The sequence below is a fragment of the Dermacentor andersoni genome, chromosome 4 (assembly GCF_023375885.2).
Source record: "Dermacentor andersoni chromosome 4, qqDerAnde1_hic_scaffold, whole genome shotgun sequence".
Lineage (NCBI taxonomy): Eukaryota > Metazoa > Arthropoda > Arachnida > Ixodida > Ixodidae > Dermacentor > Dermacentor andersoni.
The window spans coordinates 145,750,395-145,773,298 of record NC_092817.1 but is presented as its reverse complement, the minus strand read 5'-3'; the positions used below and the strand labels follow the sequence as shown (position 1 = coordinate 145,773,298).

The 22,904-nt window shown below is 46.0% G+C and overlaps 1 protein-coding gene across 1 annotated transcript in view; it reads left to right on the top strand.

Moving 5' to 3' along the window:
* LOC126537740 (MAM and LDL-receptor class A domain-containing protein 1-like) overlaps positions 1 to 22,904 on the top strand; it is a 204,840-nt gene that overhangs the window by 158,005 nt on the left and 23,931 nt on the right. The window contains exons 43-48 of the mRNA XM_050184828.3: positions 8,192 to 8,350; positions 9,348 to 9,453; positions 13,936 to 14,086; positions 18,789 to 18,882; positions 20,016 to 20,132; positions 21,241 to 21,491. Of these exons, the coding sequence (XP_050040785.3) occupies positions 8,192 to 8,350; positions 9,348 to 9,453; positions 13,936 to 14,086; positions 18,789 to 18,882; positions 20,016 to 20,132; positions 21,241 to 21,491 (878 nt within the window). The remainder of the gene's footprint in view (positions 1 to 8,191; positions 8,351 to 9,347; positions 9,454 to 13,935; positions 14,087 to 18,788; positions 18,883 to 20,015; positions 20,133 to 21,240; positions 21,492 to 22,904) is intronic.

The following is a 22,904-nucleotide window of genomic DNA, read 5'->3' as shown; positions in this document are numbered from 1 at the left end:
GCGGTTGGTCGTCCAGTCGGTCAAGTTCGTGGCTAAGGCATGCCCTCTGTGGACTGTACTGCGGGCAGGCGCACAAAATATGGCCAATTGATTCTTCCTGGCCGCAGTGGTCACAGGTTGGTGCGTCGGTCATCCCTATGCGGAAGGCATAGGCTTTAGTAAAGGCAACGCCCAACCAAAGTCGATATAATAGCGTGGCGTCTCTACGGCGAAGCTGTGATGGCGCTCGAAGACTTAATGTTGGATCAAGTGAGTACAGTCGCGTATTTCTTAAATGTGGCTCATTCCATTGTGATGTGGTGCACTGCCGAGCAACTAGGCGGAGCTTCCGTGCCGCGTCAGTTCTAGAAACAGGAATTGGGACGTGGCGCTCCTCAGTATTGGCTGAGCGGGCAGCGTGATCCGCCCGTTCATTGCCGATAATCCCGCAGTGACTTGGAAGCCACTGGAATGTTATTTCATGGCCTGCATCACTTATATGGTGTAACGTCTCTGTAATATGGAATATTAGCTGTTCGTGCGGTCCGCGTCGTAAAGGTGACAGTAGAGACTGCAGGGCCGCCTTCGAATCGCAGAATATTGTCCATTTGTGTGGCGGTTCATCACCAATGTGATGAAGGGCAGTAAAGAGCGCTGCGAGCTCTGCTGCCGTCGATGTTGTCGCGTGGGTCGTCTTAAATTTAATTGTTGTAGTTTTCGCTGGTATGACGATTGCCGCCGCGGAGCTGCTTGGAAGGACAGATCCATCAGTGTATGTATGCGTAGAGTCACGGTAGTTCTCGTACAAATATAGTAGCGTGAGCTGTCTAAGGGCTGGTGATGACAGATCAGCTTTTTTCGAGATACCAGGTATTGTGAGGTTGATTTTTGGCTGAGCGAGGCACCATGGAGAGATCGAAGGTCTCGCAGCCGGAGTGAAACACGCTGGCAATGATTCAACATATGCAGTTATCGTTTGGCTGAAAGATGTGTGTGGCCTGTCCGTTGGTAGAGAGGCTAAATGGTGACGAGGAGTCCTGGCTAGATGCCTTATATGGGTCCTGAGTACTTCAATTTCAATGTGGGTCTTGACAAGGTGGTCTCTAGCGATTGCTATCGTAGCCACTGTTGAAGCACTCTGAGGCAGGCCTAGACAGATCCGGAGCACTTGACCCTGAAGACTTTGTATTGTGCGTAGATTCGTTTTGCCTGTGTTGTTTATTGCTGGCAAGCTGTATCGCAGAAATCCTAGAAAGAGCACCCTGTACAGTTGTAACATGGCACTAGGCGACATTCCCCAGGTCTTGCCAGCGAAAAACTTGAACAGGTGGCAGATGCCTGTCAACCGTTTTTTCACGTATGATATGTGTGGGCTCCATGACAAGTCCCTGTCGATTATGACACCTAGAAACTTGTACGATCGGACCCGTCGTATTATTTGGCCATTTATCATTACACTGCAGTTTGCCATAGGTTTGCGCGTAAATGGCACTAGTGCGCATTTCTCGGAAGAAATTTCCAGGCCTCGATTACGGAGGTAGATAGCAGTTTGTGTGGCGGCTCCCTGAATTCTCGCTCGCAACTGTAGGCGTGTTACTGCAGATGTCCATATGCAGATGTCATCCGCGTACATTGATAGCCTGACTGTGGTTGGCACGTGCTCAAGGAGAGCAATTAGTGTTAGATTAAATAACACGGGGCTAAGTACACCGCCCTGGGGGACGCCACGGTAGCTGTAATGTAGAGAAGTATGGCCTTCCTCGGTGCTTACAAAGAAGGATCGCATGGATAGATAGCTCCGTATCCATTGAAACATCCGACCACCCACTCCTACCTCTGCGAGAGCAGAGAGGATGGCTTCATGCGTAACGTTGTCATACGCCCCTTTAACGTCGAGGAATAAGGATGCGCAGAGACGCTTACGGCATTTCTCATGTTGAATGTAGGTCACCAGGTCGACGACGTTATCGATCGATGACCGACCACGTCGGAAGCCCGCCATGGTATCTGGGTAGGTGTTGTGGTACTCCAAGCACCACTCCAGGCGTCCTAGGACCATTCTCTCCATTACTTTGCAGATGCAACAACAACGCTACTATAGAACATAAAAACAAGCTGGTCGGTGAAATCTGCACATACATATGTAGATTTTATATTGCTATAACAAGCATATATATTAAAGTTTATGACGACCTATGTAATTTTGATGAAAACTGCGTTCGCGTTTCCTTCCTGTTGTAATAATTTGCTTGTTTGCCTTTCTCGCTCAATGAATGAAAGAATCTCTCAAAAAGAAAACAAGGGAAATTAATGTAGCTGCGTTGATGCCAGCGCACTGCAAGGCAAAGGTCAGTTAACACATTGCAAGGGAGCAAGAAGAAGTGAAGGCCGTATGCAATTAAGGCATACTTTCCTTAAGCACCAAGATAAAAGAACCATGGATGAGTTTAAGTCTGCTGGATTTGTTGGCACATTGCAGCCTTATAACTGAGTTATGTACAGCACTCGGGACTTCGAAAATTTGCCCCCATGGTCACTGTAACTCTGCAGACTTGCCACACCTTATTCTAAGTTACTTAATAGTAACGAAGCCAAGCAGGGAAGCCATGTGCAAATTACAGAACTGACCAGCACACACAAAAGTTCATACAATAAAATAGACTAAGACAAAGTGTTCCAGGTGCAACATAGAACACAAAACAGCCGGTTGTATTAGAAGTGCCACTTAAGAGGGCATCCGTTTAGGTTTATTGCATTGTCCAGCATTTCTACTGTTACTAGGTTTTCTGTGTGCTCAGTGGCGCAGCAACAGGGGGGGCCGGGGGGCCGTGGGCCCCGGGTGCAAGGGGCCAGTGGGAGAGGGGGGGGGGTGCCATACGCCTGAAGACACCCCTTTTTCCGCCGGCTTAACTGGGCGCAAATGGCAAACAATGCTCTGGTATCCAGTAGCCCGAGCTCATGTACCCGATGCGTTGAGCCGCAGAATTGTCGGCTGCAGCTCTATCAACACCCCATGAAATAACTGCACGAATGTGCGGGCTAAAAAATTTAATTCGCAAAATGGTCGCTAAACTATTCGCCTTAGAGGAATTTTGCCATGCAAAATTCGTGCCATGCGTTCATGCTGAGAGCAGGAGTCGCTAAACATACAGTAAGGCGTTGTAAGGCGTTGAGACTCTTGGGTCCCTCTTCTGTTCAGAACGCGCAGCGAAGACGAACAAAGACAGCAGTAAGAGGGCGTTCAACGAGCGCGCCCGGCGCTCTCGTTTATGGCGAAGCGTTCGTTGAGAGCGACGTTGCATAAGTGCGGCCGTCAAAAGTCGCGAATGGGATTCTCTGGATCGTCTTCAGACTTGGTGCGGCCGAAGAGTTTGGCGGCGTATGACTCGACAGACTGTATATAGTCGCGGGCGCCACGATGTTCAGCTCGCTTTTACTTCCGCTCGCTCCTAGAAGCCGCTGCGAAACCTGCCGTTATGTTTCACGCTTTCCTTCTTACCCTCGAAAGTTACAGAAAACTGTTGTTATTGTGTGACTTCATGTCACAAGCACAGTGTCTGTGTCAGCTGCACAGAATAAAAAAAAACGTCAATTTTGTAAGGTTATTGCCCGATATTCTATGAAGTTATGTGCCTGATTGCTAGGAACTCGGTAGCGTGAAAAATATGGCAGGTAAGTAATAAGCATATCCTTAATAATCCCCTAATCACTACTTATAGAGGAAGCACTTCAATTCCAGAATTGAGGACTCAAAGTCAGATTATTAACTCAACAAAAACTTCTTAAACAAAATCGTTTTGGGTGCTACAACCTACAGTACTTTGGCACTGCGGGCGGTGCCCAGTGTATCAGTAGCGAAAGAAATATGAAATAGTGGACCAGTGAGGTTGATCCCTCAACCCTCTCCATTGCGAGTGCAGACCAACAGGTTTCGCTGGCACAGGCTTCATCGAGGTCTCTTTTTTTTTTTTTTTTATGGTGACGCCCAGAATCGACGCGAAGCGTGCTCTATTGTGTTCCCAATCTTTTGGTGGTACCGCAGCTAGGATATTCACGTTTGTCCGTATAGCAGCAAATAAAAAGAAGGCGTTATTGATCACAATGAAGAGAAGTCGTAATCGTCATAACATTGGCGCCCGCGCAGCAGGGAGGCCGGTGGCGTTTTCTGTTTTTCTAATATGGTGGGGAGATCAGCGTCACTGAGAAACAATTTAATTTTCGTTTTCGTTCAGGGCTGCCCACAGCCAAAATACCGCGGGCCATAGTACCTACGACGATTTTTGTGAAGTTGTTGTTGGGCAAGATATGAATGTCGGCCTTCAATTTTGCAAATGCAATGTTGCCGTTAAAATTGGTAATTGAAACTTTATAAAAAAATTTTTTTTTTACTTGTGACGTGAGCCGTATTTGCCACGATGCCGCATTTGGATAGGTTACAGTCTGACAGAAGATGTGCTCATGCGCTTATCACAAGTTATCAGTGCAGCACACTGTGTTATTTGGCGCAGAAAAAAAACAGCGTGTATTGGCCTCGAGCTCCACCACTGGAAAAGCTGGCGCCACCGTCGGCGTGACGTGCTATTAGGGATCACGTGGACATAGCGGCCGCGTCGGCTGCTTCGGGAGCGCCGAAGCGAGCTGAAAAGGAGAGTTTAAGTTCCCTCGTACGCTGCGGTCCTCATTTAGTGGCGAGATTTTCCCGCTTCGAGTGTCTCCTTTATAACGATTGAAAGCACTAGAATAGGTAGTGGCTGCCTTTGAAGGTGCGCAACATGGTCGGCTACTGCTCGGTGCCGCAGTGCCGGACGTACGCAACGGAGCCCGGTGTCAGCCTTATTCATACGTAGCCGCAGGACAAGAAGCTGCGTGAAGCTTGGCTCGCGAAACATAAAACCGGCAAACAGTCATCGGCTACAACTCGGGTATGCAGCAAGCAAGGACGCGAGGAAGATTTCTGCTTTGGCGCCGGGCCTGCAATGTTCCAAACACGCGCACTGAGACGCTCGCCCGAGTCCGCTGCCCGACTAATGTCATGAAGGTTTGGTCTATGAACTTGTCGATGCTATAGATACTGGCAAGTTCACTGGAGTGGACAGGGAGCGGTAAGAAGCACATAAAAAAAAGCATGGCATATGGTCATGTTTGTGTTATCAAATAATGCACTGGATTACAAAAAAAGAAGCAGCGGGAAATCGCACGCTGAGAACACCGATAAAGATATAGTGCGACGCAACTCAAGAAATAATATTGAAACGTCCAAGAATTTCGAAAAAAAAGAAGTTTGAATCGTCGCGACGTCCGGCACATCAGTCCCCGTAGGCGTCGAAGTCTCTACAATGAAATCATTTTTTAACAGCTCTGATAGCGCCCACGCAACATTGGTTGCTTGCTCATATTCTGCGGCCTAAAGCACATGGCCCGGTGCGAAAACGCGCACGCGGCTAAAGCGAAACAGTGTGCGGAGAAGCATGCAGACGCGCAGTCGGTCGCTGCGAAGCTGTGCGATCGCTGCATTGACGCTTCATTCTATTACGCTCCATTTAGATATACAAACACTATAAGAACATATTTCACATAGTTTGGTCTCAGCGCTTGCCTACCTTTCAGGCAAGAGGCCGGTTCGGGAGACTAAATCGCGGCGACCGCGCACAGTGGTATTCACTGTACGTATTCGGTAAAGAGATAGCGACTGTAAACTATTCTGAGCTTTCAGTTTGCCCACGATTATTATTTAGACAGTAAAAAACTTCTCTCGTTTCGAAAGTACTTACAGAAATAGCCGGGAGAGCTCCCGCGTGGTGTTTTCAGTGAGCGCTGACAGCAAAACCTTTGAGGAGCGCGCCGCGTGATGCCTCATACTACGCCAGGGAGGCGCTTCCGATAGATGGCGACTCCGTAACTCCTCGCCGCCAATACCTGCTGCATTCGCGACCTCTGGGAAAGAAAGCGAAGGAGAGGGGGACCCGCGGGACGTGCGCGGTGTCCAAGGCGGCTGTACTGGTGCTGAAACCCGGAAATTGTCGATATCCTCGCCTTCCTCATCTACACCGGGGGGGGGGGGGGGATGACAGAAGACCTATGGGCCCCGGGTGCCAGACGACCTAGCTACGCCACTGTGTGTGTTAGAAGGCGAATGTGGAAATATTTTATATATACATATATAACTTGAAGAGGGTACTCAAATTTGAGCTAGCCTTTTCACGGTCCATTATACTGTGTTTGTGTTTTGTCTGTGCTAGACACCTAATATGGAATAGCAACATGCCCGAGTAATATTCCGTGTTGCCTGATCTGTAAATTCTACGGTCGACAATCCAAATTTTGATTTCTCTTCCAACTCTGGCACTAATTCCGTACTCTTCTAGCATTTACTACGCGTAATCGTTAACGTGTAGAGCACCCTCTCTAAATTGTATTCCGCTAGCTGTAGAGCTATGTAATCATTTTCTGTCGACAATTTCATCGAACGTCTTTGATAGGAGGTTCCAAGCACATTTCCCACCTCGGGCAGTCGCACTAACCAATACGCTATAATATTGACTGAAACAATTGGTTTATGTTCCAGCGCAATGCTAAAGGAAGGAGATACAGTTTCTCTTGAATAGCATAGTAGAATGTGTCCAAGAAACAGTGGCCCTAGCTGGCTGTACTATACATTATGCAGATTTTTGCTCCTTTATGGGTGTATACAAGGTGTTTGCTTGCCCCATGAAAAGACCTTCACGTTTAAAAGGTAAGACCAAATCGTTGGTGAGGACCAATGAACTTTTCTTCCTGGCCGACTTCTTGTGGTAAGTAAAAATGACTACAGCTGCGGTAGATGACACGAATGGTGCAGTAAATACCCCCTCACAGTTGTCACTGTCAAATTGTCGTGTCAGATGTTTGTCAGTGCCCAAAGTGGTCGTAATTATTACAGAACTGTCAGCTGCGCATTCTCCAATCGCACGCGCAGTTAGAGGTCGCGGTCGTACGCAACAAAAACTCTTATGGCCCCAAAGGTAGGTGTGCTACCCATGCGGCAAGGTAACACCTGTGAACTCAGTTTTTAGAGTGCATGCGCTATTTTAATGATTTCGCACACACGCCTTAAAGGGACAGCAAAAAAGAAAAACAGTTTCCAACCTCGCTAGTAAATTAACCTTCTACAGCACCTGAACGGCCTTACCAATAGTCACTGTTAGCGTGAGAGGAGGCCAAAAAAAAAAGAAAGAAACGCCAAAGCGAAAGGCAGCTGGTGACGTCGGTTTAAGTTCACACACTAGCTCGGTGTCACATCATGGGCTTTTGCAGTGCCTGTTTGGGCGTAAGCCATTGTTTATTCCTAAAGATGGACTACACTGTGCTGTAAAAAGAGCCAAACACTTATAACGTTTCAAGAACATTTACTGAGCCACAACTGTCCGAATGCGAAAAAGAAATTATACCTTAACACACGCAACGTCACCCTGGCGGACCCGTGCAGGAGTTCGGGCGCGATATTTGAACAACTCCACTGTTGCCCAGATTTTCTCTTCCAGTACTCGACTTGTTACGGCGAAATGAACCAAAATTGAGTTTTTCAAGATTGCTACATCAGTCTTAAACGGATCAAGTGTTTTTCTGCAGCGTCAATTTAACATCACCATATGACAGCCGCCACCGAGCCAGCAGCGACTATAAATTAAATGAAATTCTGAGGCTTTTTTACGTACTACAACCGCAGCAATTTGGCCCTGTTGGTATATCAGGGTAAAATATTTTTAATTGCCCAACTACGTGCGAATAATAAAAAAAAAAATGGAGCAAGATTGGAAGTTAAAGCTTTTTCTTTCGTTGTGTTATTTTCTTCCCCAAGTACTTGCACTATTAAAATATTTTATACCAAAACCACGATCTAATAATGGGGCACCCTGTAGTGGGGAAGTCGGGAATAATTTTGGTAGCTAGATTTTTATTAGGCGCGCCCAATGCACTGTACTTGAGCGATCTCGCGTTCCTTCCCCATCGGAATGCGGCCACTGGGGCTGGGATGAAACCCGCGACCTCCAGCTAAGCAGCCCAACGCTATAGTCACTCAGGTATCGCGATGTGTAACGAATTCAACGACCTACGTGCGCCGAATACTCCGCGTTCATGCGGTATGTTTAGTACCCAACACATCGCGGTAGTTAGCTCTGTGACTATAAAAATAAAAATTAATTGCAGAGTCTCTTTTTTGTTTGTTTGTTAGGGGAAGCGGCTCGTCAAGTAAGTTGCGACTTCTCCGACTACACGGAATGCGGCTGGTTCCCAGAGAATCTGGAGGATGACACGAAGTGGCTTCCCCATACCGGAGCTTCTAAGCTTCGCGGGCTCCCATGGCGGCCTGTCGACAGTGCTTCCCACAAAGGTGCTTACTAAAATTCTACTTGTGTTCACTAACTGGAGGAGATCATTTCAGAGCAGCTTGGCCTCCCGGCCTCCCTCCATTTCCCTGTGCTGTACCAGTAAGACTTGTGGCCGAGCTTATGGCGATTAGCCATGACTACTGTGAGCGATGAGCATAAAGATGAAGAGTCCATTATTATGAACGATGTCGACATTTGTTAATTTAGTTTGCGTAGGGCTAATGCAACCGCTAGAAATTCAGCCAGAAATGCGGATAAGAAGCGCGGAAAATTATAATTTAGGATGACCAGTCTAGAGCAGGAGAGAAAGTGCCAATACCAGATGCTTTCTTTCACATTTCGAAGTGTCTGTCCCAATGGCAGCGGTTATCGCTCTACCGAATACTTCTGTGATATTATTGTGTTTAAAACATTACAAGAGACATCTTTCCTCACAGACTACCTGTGTGCGCTGTGGCACATCGCAAATAGGTGGCACTTCCCAGATGCCTGCATTAAGAGAATAAGCAAAGTTTGTACAAACAGCACTTTATTCGCGTTTCTTGTCATTTTCCCTTCTATACCCCCAGCCTTGGCATCGAGGATCACGGCGACAGTTAAGAAATTAATTAAATTAAGGGGTTTTCCGTGCAAAAGCCACTGCCTGATTATGAGGCACGCCGTAGTGGGGGACTCCGGAAATTTGGACCATCTGGGGTTCTTTAACGTGCGCCTAAATCTAAGTACACGGATGCTTTCGCATTCCCCCCCCCCCCCCCCCCCCCACCTAAATTCGGCCGCCGTGGCCGGGATACCTGGCGGCAGTTGGCACAGTGCATAATCAGGGTGATTATTACGCTTCCATGTGCGATTCTGATCACACGTTTTCTGTCCGCCGGCGCATTACGTACAGTATGTGTGCCGCTTATTGGGGTGCTTGTTTGCAACACTCAGCGTGACTTTCACGCATTTTAATATTAAAGGACTGTGCATGTGCTTATGGCTCCAAACGTTGTGCAGGAGCCTACATCTATGCCATCAACACCGCGCCGAGGATAAGTACTGCCCGCCTCGTTTCCGTCCGTATGAGTCCAACTCCAGACACCGGCCGTTGCTTCACATTTTGGTAAGTCACGCCCGGTATATCCACCATTCCATCCAAAAAAGAAAAAGAGAGTAAAAGAATTAGAAGCTGAATCACAAGTACACCCTGTATCAGTGAATGAGTACGCTGACGGTATGCGTGAAAGTTAAGCTCGTATCTTAGGAATGAATGAAACTGTAAATTAAAATTTTGCATAGGACGATAGTGGTGCATTTTCTTTTTTTTTTGTCCTTCTAAAGTGCGCTTTTATTTTGCTTTCAGCATCTCTATAGCAGAAGAGATACGGACCACAACAACAGTTCTATATCCAATCATGGTGTGTGGCAGTCATGCGAATAAACGTCCAGTGGCATAAAAACTTGGGAACTCGTCTAGCTGCCGCTATTCCTCATATAGCGATTTGTTATTCGGACAGAAAAATATTTAATGTGCACCATCAGGAAACAGTGAACTCCACGATATTAAGATGAATATACGAAAAGAGTGCGGAAGCCGTACAAAACTGCGTTCTTCATACATATATATATATATATATATATATGGTTGCTGAGGAAGGCGGGCGCACCAGCCAAAACGTTTGGATGTCAAGAAAACCGTGTTTTCACGTACGTCGTGTTTCTTCTTTTGTGCTATACGAACGAAACCAGTGTGCTTTTCATGCCGAAACAACTATATATATATATATATATATATATATATGTATATATATATATATATATATATATATTTGTGGCACGATAATTACCGTGAAATAATTCATTACCTGCACCTTATTAGGCGCGCGGAACCATTAGGTACGGTTGGCAGTGCTGATCTGTGAAGCGGCGTAATATGAAGTTTCGCCACACGACGCGACACAGCGGTTCGTCTCACTATTGCTTCTGAAATGACTGTGCGTTGAATTGCAAATCGCGGAATAAGCCAATTGGCATCAGCTTCTGAGAAGAAGAAACTACGACGCTTGCTTCAGTTTATCGCGGCCTTCTACGTCACAGAGAGTTCGACGGCGAGCCCCATTCATATTGTTACGGGGCAACCAAGAGTGCCGCGAGCCAGAAGACGATTTGACCTGTAGGGGTGGAATCGGTCTCGACAGGCAACTTGTTTATGCATCGTTGTCTCTCTTGTAGGTATTGTAAATACATCTTTATATATGACTTCTACAACGTAACACATTGGTGAGAGGTTCTGGGTACCCAGGGGAAGCAACAACGGAACTCCGCAGTGGTCGTCACCTCGGACTGGACAGTATGACGGACGACACAGGACCCGACCTGACGCTGCCCACATCGACGACTACAACACCGACGGTTGTCCTGGCTCTGCTTACTTAAAGACCCCAGTGGACGATTGGGTAGATGGGCGCTACGGCTATTCATTTGCTCTTTTATACAAGTCGGTCCGTTTACACAAGGATGCCGACTGCCTCTCCCATCATACTGTCCACCTCCCTGAATATGATACGCATGACACCTACTCTTGCGTCCTGACCATTTCTGATCCGCACGACACCCGCACTGAACAACGGTGTGATGTCTGTTTGCGTGTTTTCATCGATCATTTCAATTCCGGACATTTGGAGCCCACGCTGCGCATGTTCGTGCTCCGAGACGACGTTCTCTACCCTCGCAGCTTACGCCCTGAAGGACCAGAATTTTTAGTCCTTGTATCACACCATCTCCGGACATTTGTTCTTGAGCAGTTGCATGACGCCCCTACTGCTGAACACCTCGGCATTTCGCGTACTTACTACCGCGTACGGCGCCACTTCTACTGGCCAGGCTAGTACCGCTGTGTGCACCGCTATAGCTTGCAACTTGCGCGTTCCGTCAGCGCCGCAAGAGTCCTGCTGTGCAGCCCGCTGGTGGCATTCCCCCCATTGATGTGCCCTCAGAACCATTCTTTTGCGTCCGTCTCGATCTTCTCGGCCCTTTTCCGACGTCGAAATCTGGCAATTAGTGGGCCGTTGTCGCGACTGATTACGCGACCCGGTACGCGATCACGTGAGCTATGCGCACATGCCGAGACATCAAGTGGTAGATTTCCTTTTACATGTCGTCAACTTCCATCACGGCGCACCCCAGCATCTCCTCACTGATCGCGGCCGCACCATCTTGTCCCGAGTAGTTCAAGAAGTACCTCGCTCCTGCTCTGCCGAGCACAATTTCTCCACCACCTACCACCCACAGACAAACAGTCTGACGGAGCAGGTCAATCGCACGTTGACAGAAACGCTGTCTGTGTACGTTTCTGACGACCAGAGTGACTGGGACAGTACGTAACCCTTCATAACCTTCGCCTATAATTCGTCCCGTCTCGAGACCGCTGGCTTTTCACACTTTCACCTCCTATTCGGCCGCCACTCTTACTTGCCCCTTTGACACACTGCTTCCTTCCTCGACGAACACTCCAACTGAATACGCTCAAGGCGTCTTCGCCCAAGCTCGCACGGCACGCCCGATTGCCGGCTCCCGGCTCACAGAGTCTCAGGCCGCGCAGAAGATCCGGTACCACAGCCTGCACCGGGACCTCCGATTTCCTCCTGGATCCGTTGTCCTCTATGGACACCATGTCGCCGTGTCGGCTTGTCTGAAAAGGTGCTGCCGTGGTACACACAGGGCCCTACACGATATTGCGTCAGCTTGACGATGTGAATTACGAGATTGCTCCGCTGGACTCACTTTCTTCTATGTTTTGTGGACGGTCGCTGTGCATGTGTCCCGGCTGAAGCCTTACTTTGCCGCGAGTTCACCCCCTTTGTAGTTGGCACTGAGACGGCGCCCCTACAGGCGGGGGTTATATTACGGCGCAACCAAGAGTGGCGTCAGTCAGAAGAGGATTTGACGTGTAGAGTTGGAATCAGTCTCGACAGCCATCTTGTTTATGCATCGTTGTCTCGCTTGCAAAGATTGTAAATACATCTTTATATGTGACATCTGCAACGTCAAAATATATGTATTATTAGGTTAACTGTACTAAAAATTTAACTCCACTTATTTCAGTCTAGAAGGCCATTGCGAAATGTAGGAACACAGAACTAGACTATGGTGACGATTGTCTTCAACTTTCCAATAGAACCATGTCCAGTAAAGTTCGTAACTTGGAAGTTAATTTATGTAACTAGTTTATTTACTAAAATAATTGCTTGTTTTTTCTTCGTATAAATGAGGCCACCTCAATAGATCTGTGGTGAAGTAAATTGACCAACTCTAGCAGGCTCGCAAAAAAAAAAGAGAGAGTTGGAGAAAGAAAGACACCCACGCACTTTATATCATTCATTGAAAGAAAAGCAATCTTAACATTGGCTTTCGCTTTAGCACATAAAGCATGCACTAATAAATGGCCCAATATTACGTGATTCCCGTTTGTAAAATATGAAATGCAGAACTTGCGCAAGTATGTCTTTCGCGGTAAGATTATAGGAACCCGCCGTTGTGGACTTGTAGCTATGGCTGCGCTGCTGAGCTCGATGTCACGGGTTGAATCCTGTTCCTGGCGGCCGAATTTCAACGGAGCGAAATGGAAGAATGCTAGTGAACTTTTAGTTGCACCTTAAAGAACTCCAGCAGGTAGAACATGTTCTGGAGGCTCCGGTTATGGCATTTCTCATAATGAGATATATTCAACTTAATTCAATATGTTATGGGACTCCAGGAACTTTCCGCCCATTAAAAACTATTGTTATAGTTCGTTTGTCGAAAGAGAAATGTCCTGGAATGCTTACTTCTAACTGAACATCTTCCTGTAATACGTGATATACCATCAATGTCCTAATGGTTTCAGATTTGAATGAATATGTTTGTGCCGCGTAAATGTTTTTGTAACCTTGTAACCTTCCATTGTTTTTTTTTTCTAAAGTTCCTAGACACTTTGAATTCTGATATATGTGTTCTACATTTTTGCTCCGTGCATGTATTAGGATTCGATGCTTCTATTGTATGCTTTGTACACGTGCGCTTGGCTTTCTTTAGGCGAATTATTTCGCGTTTCGCCCAGGCTTTCGCACATCTACGCGATGTGGACAAACTGAATTGAAATTAGTCGAATACAATTACATAAAGGCTGCCGCCGTAAAAATAACGGAATCCTCAACCTTTGCCAGAATTGAAATGTGGTGGCTTCAATACGCGTGACTGGTGCTTCAGCCGCTTCAACTGTAGAACCTGCACGACAGTTGCCTACATGGGACAAAATCATCTGGACCCGAAATGACGCAGCTTTTTCGTCCCCGCATTCCTTTTGTAATTGTTGGCCACCACCGGTAATAGTGTACCGGACATCCCGCTTCAATGACAGCTGCGTTGATACGGACCACGTAATGGTAAGAACGCTCTTCTTCTACGGGCCCCAACAGTTAGCAGGGATCAAGGTAACACATCTAAACATCATCGACTACAGGAGGTAATAAAGAACACATGATTAAGAGCAGCATGTCGCGCACCTTTTCGCGGTTTTCTTTTTATCACCGCTAAGAAAAGTGAGAAGCCTCAATTGTCTTTGCAGGTACAACATGTGGCACCCGAACGTCGGCACGCTCAAACTTTTGCAGCGCGTGGCTAACTCGTCCGATGATCTACTGTGGATGCGCCAAGGGCCGCAGGGCAAGGAGTGGAAGCGAGGTCGGGTACAGCTGTACTCCGAAGATCCTCATCAGGTTGGCCCCTCAATTTGGTTACTGCGTTTAATTATTCGTTGTACCTTTAAAAAAGGCATACACGCCTACGTTGTGTGCGAAGGCGGTGTCCTAAATTAAAGTACTTGCGTCCATATAGAAAGCTACGGCAAATTTCGTAAGGACAACTGCTCTAGTTTTCGATGAAGGACTCAATGCTCAATGTTTAGAAATTTCGCGTTAGTTTAGTACAGTAGCAATCTGATTCGATTTGTGTTAGTTCGCCTTACCGCCTAGAATGTCGCGGGCCCTCTGCTTCTTTTTTTTTTTTTTTAACTCAGCGACTTGCCCATAAGAGTACTCCCACCAGTCACTGGAGTGATCTGGACTTTTCACTGAAAGCGGGTGGTGACGATAGGTGGCGATGGGCCGAGGAAGATAGAGCACGATAATTCGTTCAATAATACTGTATCAACAGTGTCGCATTACACACAGATGCCATCTTGTGGGTGACTCTGGATTCAACATACCTCCGTTGCGAGCTAGCGCCTCCGCGCAAGCACACCAGTGCGTTACTTTTCTCGAGCCGAGGTGAACGCAACGCGAGGACCCTAAGTGGCAAAAGTAGGGCACTGCGTCACAACGTGTTCTTGCATGCCGAAATGAAGTGCACGAATAGGGAGATTAGTTAAAAGTGGGAAATCACTTGACCTCTGCGGCACAAGAAAGGCTTACGGCCTGCACCTCTGTTGCTTTCGTTCCTGCCATTGCGGACACCTTACTATAGAAGTGTATATGCGGTGTTTATTATTATTATTATTATTATTATTATTATTATTATTATTATTATTATTATTATTATTATTATTATTATTATTATTATTATTATTCATAATGGCGTGTTGGCACGTGCTATCAAGCGTGGTGTTTTTACAGTCCTGGCGTGTTTATGTAGTTTGCTCACTAAGGTAAATTATGCAAGATATAAAGTTAGCTTCCTTTCCACTTTTTCTTCCCCTTGCCCCACCGCAATTTCAGCAGTCTCTCAGTAGCTTCGACTGTCCCTCAGTTATTCACCTTTTCTCTACAATATTGAAAATGCAATAGCACCCCAAGCAGGGCAACAGATACCTCATTTGTCGTTAACAAGAAACAGCACCCACCGGACTTTACATTTACAATAATTTTTTTTTCGGCCAGTGTGCAGAATGCTAGCGTAATATTTATAGGCTAGATTGCATGTCCTTTTTGTCGCTTCTCTGAGCCAAAGTTTCGCCTGTAGAAGGAGCAAAATAAGCTAGCCAATCATCCCCTTTTGTTCACATTCCTCAGTTGTTTTTCTCTGCGCCACCCGCATTTGACGGGTACATCTTCTTTGTCTCCTGGTAATGCATAATTTAAGTTTGGTTTTCATGCACCTACAGCACTAAAATTCCAACTGTTCTTTTAAATAAAACATTTACCGACGCACTTCAGCTTCAATTCACCCCACCAGCAATACGCGCTAGCCATCCGCACTGGCAAATTCACCGCGCTAGCAAATGTAAGCCTGTGAATCATCACTACCCTCTGTACACCCGTACCACCTTCTATAAAAGGACCCCCATAGCGGTCTGTGTTTCATTGTGACCGCGTGTTCCTCTTCACTGCGACTACCTCGCAATGTTTTTCTATTTTCTCTATTGGCCCGAACCACTGGGTTGCCGTACTTACCTATCACTGATATATCATTTCCCGGTATTGTGATAAGCTCGTGAGTGATTTTGTTAGAGTGCGGAACCTTACTTCATTATACACAATCTAATCCAGAGCATCGCACTCCTCTTAACGTAACTCTGCCAGATTGTCCATTTTTCACAAACTGTCACCTAACAAAGCAATGTCTTCCGAGGGTCTTAATCCTGATAGATGCTGCTAAGCCACCACATGCTCATTTACATAAAATGGGTTCACTATTCGTATACAGCGTGTTCATCGATACCATGCAGTGGTAAGCAACATCTAGACGATACATATGTATGACTTAATAATGAGCTAGAATTAGCCAATTCCAAAGATCTTCAAAAAAAGTCCCTAATTCAGTTACATAGATATCCTAATTGTGAGCCACCAATAAAGCTATTAGAAGATACTTAGTTGCGAACAAGACAAATGTTAAGGTAATATACAAAGAAAACAGCCCATATATGATTCACAAGTAATGTGCAACAAAGATACAGTGGCTGAAAAAATCTTGACATGTTCTCAGCGGAGCAACGCAGGTTACATAGCCGCGTTGGTTTTTGAAGTGCGCAAAGACCGGTATCTGGAAAAAAGGCAGATCACTTACGGCGACCATAGGGGCAGGTAGTGCGCTCCGTTCGCATATGAGTACTACTACCGGCGAGTTCTCGTATGTACTTGTAGGAGCAAGAATGCGGCAGACCTTCTGTGCATATTCAAGGTGAGCGGATGGGGAAGGATATGTATGTGTGAAAGTGCGTGCTGATGAGGAGTCGTTATCCTGATACACGGAATCAGAGAGTCGAATAAACCTGCTGTGCATGTCAGGTAAACAGAGATTGAGAGGTTGTTTTAGAGCAGTTAGGCTTTGTTCAGGAAAATATCATGACAATGTCAGCCTTGGTGCTTTATTCTGTATATATTCGATCAATTTTTGTAGTATTCAACCTTTGAGGTATGAGTATGCATGCGGTCATGTAATGTGTGTCGTAAGCAATAACTGGAAAGCAATAAGTACATCCGTTTGGATAGCCACTGGCCAGTAATTAGGTTCCTTTCTGTTTTTTCCCTAATGTACCATTCTAGCATACTTCCATTGTTGAGTGTGTAGTATTTTGCACAATTTCTTCATATCCAACTAAGCATCACAAAATGTTCTGCTAATGCGACCCTACTTACACCTTGAATGAACAAAGATAAGTGGCTCTCCACTTGCCTGGCCATTTCTACACAGATAATGCTCTTGTAACCGCACAATGTGTAGCATGATCTATGCTATATTCAACAGTCTTGTTCTAGGCAACATTAAGACTAATAGGCTTCTTGTGCTGTTCTAACGCCGTCCTGCTATAATCCAGGTGTTTCTTTCCAATCAGTGGAAGAAGTTATCACTTATTCTCTTGTAGTAGATGGTAAAATGTAAGCTATGAATGACATTCAATTTGGCTTGTAAATAAAATGTTCGATAAGCTATATTTAAGCGCCATGTTGTAATAGGGAAGGGAAGATTATTCGACCACAACGTCCATGAAAAGTTGTCATCGAATAATTTTCAAAGCTGTCATCTTGCAAACTATATGCCTCTCCAATACGAATATGCTCCGAAAAACCGTCGAGCCCTCTATTGAAATTCCTCTGTTGGCGGCAAGCGCGCGGTTGCCGCCTCAAAGGTACTCACCATATTCGCCACGCCAATAATTCTTTTTGCGCCTTAACGGCTCGCTCTTAACTCCTAAAATATCCAAGCCGTACCGGTGGTCTTGTCTCCCGTGCTTGCAAATATGTGGTCTCGCTATCTATTTTCGCATTACCTTACTCTTTAGGCAGTTGTAAAATGCACTGTAGTTCCTTACCTTTCTCTGGATAGGTACAAAACTCACGAGCTATTAACGGAAGAAAGATGGCGTAACCATCTGTGGCACTGCGCACGCTTGGAGGAGGGTGGTCTCCAGCAAAGCGAAAATACATAGACAACCTAGACGTTTCACCGTGGTCGGCTACCGGTCATTTATTTTCGCTGCTTTACTGGTTAGCTCACAATCGCTCGCACATAGGCATTTCGGTGTTTTTCAACAGCCAGTCGTTAATGCTTCGAATCATTATTGACGACCTCAGAATTGGTTGCGCACACTGGTATCTTCAGAATTGTTTCCAGAAAGCGCATATGAACTAGATGGCAGAAACGTTGGGACCCTAAAGTACACAATAAACTGCATCTTGTCAAGCATTATACATTACAATGAAAATCTTCATGCATAGATTTCGATTTTATGAAGGCATCCTTTTCCGTTTACAAGTAAAACAAAAATCTCTCGCCCACCGTTATTTTCTGAATAAGGAACGGCCTACTTAGGAACATAGCGATAGTGAGCTGAGAACATTACACATATCTTTAACACATCTTTTTCTGAACAGGCATCGACAAAACTTTTCGGTTCCACTATATGCAAGCATCATCTCTCCCTGCATCCCACGTTTTCTTTCATTATAACACTTCTTAAGTCACTTTTCACTGTGTTTCACAGTTTCTAAAACTTAGTTGATGTATACACCGCTTCTAGCTTATTTGCTTACAACTAGCATCGCCTATCCACCATCTCCCTTTTTTTTAAACTCGAAGGTGGCTCATCATGTTTTTTAAGGCTTTTTCGCTACTAAACTACAACTCATACACAAACTCCTCGAAGCATTGCGAGTTACTTCAACCAGCGCTTATATTCACACAACTTCAATTGCGCAGGAGCGTTTCAGGATTGGCCGACACGCAGGCGATTGGCACTAAGGTGGTCGACGTGATATCGGGACTGTTACCGCGGCAATGGAAAATCGTGGACGCCAAAGGCGTATATGTATACGATAGAAGATTTCGTAATATGACCCAGTATATCTAGAAATTTCCCGTGTGCGTAATTGTGAATTGTGGTCAATTCAGTGTGACAATTACTAGTGATGTTAATCGCCGCATGATTCCTCCCTTATATGTTTTAACCACTTCTATTTTCTCGTGAATACCACGTTACAGCTTGTGTTTGAAGCTCTGCTGAACTCCAGCACTCCCGGTGTGATCGCCATCGACAATTTCGTCCTCAACGACAGCCGCTGTGACAACGAAAAACGTACGTGATTATTTTTCTCACAGTAAAAATGTTCGTTTGTGCTCATTTGATCTTACACATTCAAAGAGTATAAAGGCGCTGAATAGACAATCAATGAAACTGTATAAAGAGAATAAATAAAATAGTCGCAGTTTTACCAGAAATATTAAGCATTGATTGCGATAGCAAATTATTACACAGCTATAAGTACAACATAGACAGCTATAAGCAGTAGGTCAAAATTATTCTGGAGTCAACCACAACAGACAATGCTGCACAAGCTTGATATAATCACGACACGAATCGAAACGGTGGAGGAAGCGGCTATAGCGCTAGCCATAGCCAAAACCAACGCATACTATATATAATCAGCCATTCCCAGATGGCAGTACGCAACTTCGGGAACGGCCGGATCTCAGCTGAGGCGCTAAACATACTCATAAAAGGCAAACCGAAGAGGGAAGACAGGTGCGTCCAAATCCTATGGATACCGGCCCACACCACCGACTCAGCGGAAGAGGACAACCTTAACGCGGCGGCACAAAACGTAGCTCGAGGACTGACTCGAGGCCCTCCGAACTATGGGAAAGGGAAGACAGATTGACCAGGTTCAGTGACATCACCAACCACTACAAGATGCAAAGATGCACTTATCCTCCACCCCATCCACAACTCACTAGATCGCAAGCTGTCCAGTGGCGACAAATACACACCAAATCCTACAAGAGCCCGATACTAATACACGCTATTTATCCAGAAATGTGCACAACAGATAGATGCAAAGTGTGTGGCATCAGGGCCGCGCTACAACACATGCTATGGGAATGCCAGGAACTAATACAGGACAATGCGAGAGCAGCCTCCATCAACAGCCTCCGCGCGCGATGACAGGCCGCGGTGCTCCGTTCAAACCTATAAGACCAACTCTGGGCAGTCCAGCGGGCCAAGGAAGCGGCCGAGAGGCAAGAACTCTAGGCCGTAACCTCGGCGGGTGCCCCGGCCCACTCGCCGGACGCGAATCGTTCTGATTCGAAATAAAGTTTTCTCACTCACTCCCTCACTCCCCCACTTCGGCATGCATCATAGTCAGATTGTATGTTCGGCACGGGCAACCCTAGAATTAAAAAAAAATAATAATGTTTTTTTCGGTTTAGACGGAGTATGCGACTTTGAGTCCGACACGTGCGGATGGCAGTTGCACAACTGGGAGCGCACGACGTCGACAATCGTCGGACTGCCCGCTGCTGATTACACCACTCGGTCACCTTCAGGTAAGCTCGCTGGCTTTGGCAATGGCTACCGGCGTGGCTGACATAAGATCGCAACATGCGAAGGAACGTGAAATACTGAACGCTGAAAAAAAAAAGAAACGCTGCGAACAGCAGAAGCCGCAGGGCAGGTCAGACAAGACGAGCACAGACAAACGACCGAAGCTTCATTTGATGAACACAGGGCATAAATGCAACATCTACACGCGCATGCTAGCCATAACTGTAGACAGCGATGATGAAAATCAATAAAACTTTAAGACGCAAAACAGAGTATGAACATCGTTGTTTAGAAGAAAAAAAATTTCCTTCTTTTTTTATAGCGATACTTGTTATGGGCTCGCAATCCTGGTCGCTTGGATGCCCGCGGTTGTCTCTCGCTTGAGTCCCGAAATTGTTTACGAGAATAGCACAAAGAAGGAAAAAAAATCTGTTTGGCGAGGATTTGCACTCATGACCGAAAATCGGCACTCCAGAGTGCTACTTCTCATTCGTACTACCGATTCTACGGCAGTGGGCAATAGTTGTTAGGACTTACGCCCGCTCAACATCTGCGTACTGCTCAGAGCTGGCGTTAGATGTTTCATGTTCATAAGCAATTTCGGGAAAATTAGGTTGGCGCCGCTGATGACCAAACTTTCATTAAGCAATGCCCTGTGTGCAGCACTGGCTTCATGGTAAACATGCTTCACAGGCAATATAGTACTCTAAAAAATATTACCTGTGGGAGTTTCTAAAAACTTGACGTATGAGTCAATGCTCATTGACTGCTTGATGCGTAGAGCAGCGGATAACCTTGCTATTGTCCATGTAGTGACGCTGGTCTTTCAGGGGAAGCGTGTTCTGCCTTCTACTCAAGGATGAATATAATCACGATCTGTGGAGCTGGTATTTATAGCATTGCTTAGCGTTACTTCAAAGACGCAAAGTGTACCTCAATTCCAACGGATTCCTTAACAGTGCAGTTGGCCCGCAGCAACGTAAGCGCTCACTGAAAAAGCGTGGTACGTTGTGTCATGCATGTTTTTTATAAAAGCCTCACTCACACATATCTGACTTTCCGAGAATATCCATCGTTCCGTTTTTTTCACGTGTTACATACACCTCGCAGGAAACTTCGCCTTGGCAAAGGCACCTGGTGGCCGCATGGTTAGTCCTAGAGGTTGGTACGACGTGACTAAGCACAAGTGTTTGCGGTTCTGGTTCTTCATGTCGGGAAGTTCAGCGGAAACGCTGAACGTCACCAGAGTGCTGCACGAAAACCAGGAGGAGTCTCTTTGGCTTGGCACCACATTTGACGCGCCAACGCAGCAATGGTTCTCGGCATCTGTCAACCTACCTACTTCCAAAGAAGAACTCACGGTAAGCGTATGAAGTTCTCGCTGATTATACTCTGGTTGAAACGCCAGCTTCCCTGCCCCGAAAACGGGCACTCCTCCTGAACGCCGAGGAACGTATTGGCAGGCGCAGCGCTACGCACGCAAGCTCCCGAATACGTGATGGAGATATACGAGCAAAGCAATACTGCGCTAGAAAGAACCTAATGAAATGTAGTGAAGGTCACCACCCCGTCTGTGGTGTAGCCGCGCACAAGTAAAAATCCTGAAGGAAAGCTAATATTATTAGTAAATGGTCATATTGTTTATTCATCTAACAATAAAATGGAGCAGAACAACCTATAGCCTGCATTACAAGTCCACATTGTGCACTATCTGCCACATTTGTTACTGATTCATTAGGTGTGTGTTAGGGTTACGACCGCCTGATCTTTTATGTATGCAGTAATTCGTACCTAAGGCAAGCAAGCGTGGTCGGGGATGGTTTCATTTGTAGTTTGGCATTATCTATATTACATCGTAGCTAGTCACGTGTTCTGGCAATTTATCGACGCCTAGCAGCGTCAATGAAATGAATTTGCTCGCTTTCTTTTAAATATGTTAGGACGTGGTTTGTGGGATTGCCTATGCGGGTACTGCGGACAGCGGGGTACACGTATTGTTCCTGTGTGTATATACCGTCACATCCACTAGCCGCCTGCACCCTGTATGTAAGGTTTTGAAGGCTGAGATGGGCCTTCACATGCAGGGTGACCGAAATGATTTGCTCATAAAAGTTAGATTCTATCAGGTTATGTGAGAGATTGTAAATTTGACCAAGATTCTATCGCTCCAATTGTCCGCGAATTTTTTAAAGCCCGTTAAATTGATGCTCCCATAATTGTTTGCGCTATCTACCAGAAGCCACTGAATCGCGAGATGGCCTCGTATGTCGCGCAGAAGCGCCTGCCTTCAGCCTGGTTGCTGCAGCCTTTATGTCTTGCTGTCAAACAAAAAATTCTGCTAAGAGACGCATGGCTCTGCATCGCACGGCCTGTGATTACTGTCACAAGGTTTCGCTTTCTGGGCCCAAATGCGAGACATCGGTCTCAGATACAGAAGAGAACAAACATTATTAGATGTTACCCACAAGGCGCCATTAGGACGCATTCTTTGTCGATGTATCTACATTCGCTCGTGGTAAGGCTTCCCAGTACCAGTGGTTCCGTGCATGCTGCAAGTACAAAAGTGGAGGTTTGGGTCAGTCAGAAAACTTTATTCTGGAAAAAGAGCGCGTGAAGGCATAAACCAATACATGCCTACATGTCCGCTTAGATTATAAGCGCGTACGCACAATGACGTCCTTATTTGCCGCGTCCTACGTAGTTACTACGCCCACATTGACAATCTAGCGCGGCTTACAAATTTTTAGACAACGGTACATTAAATTTTCTTCAGC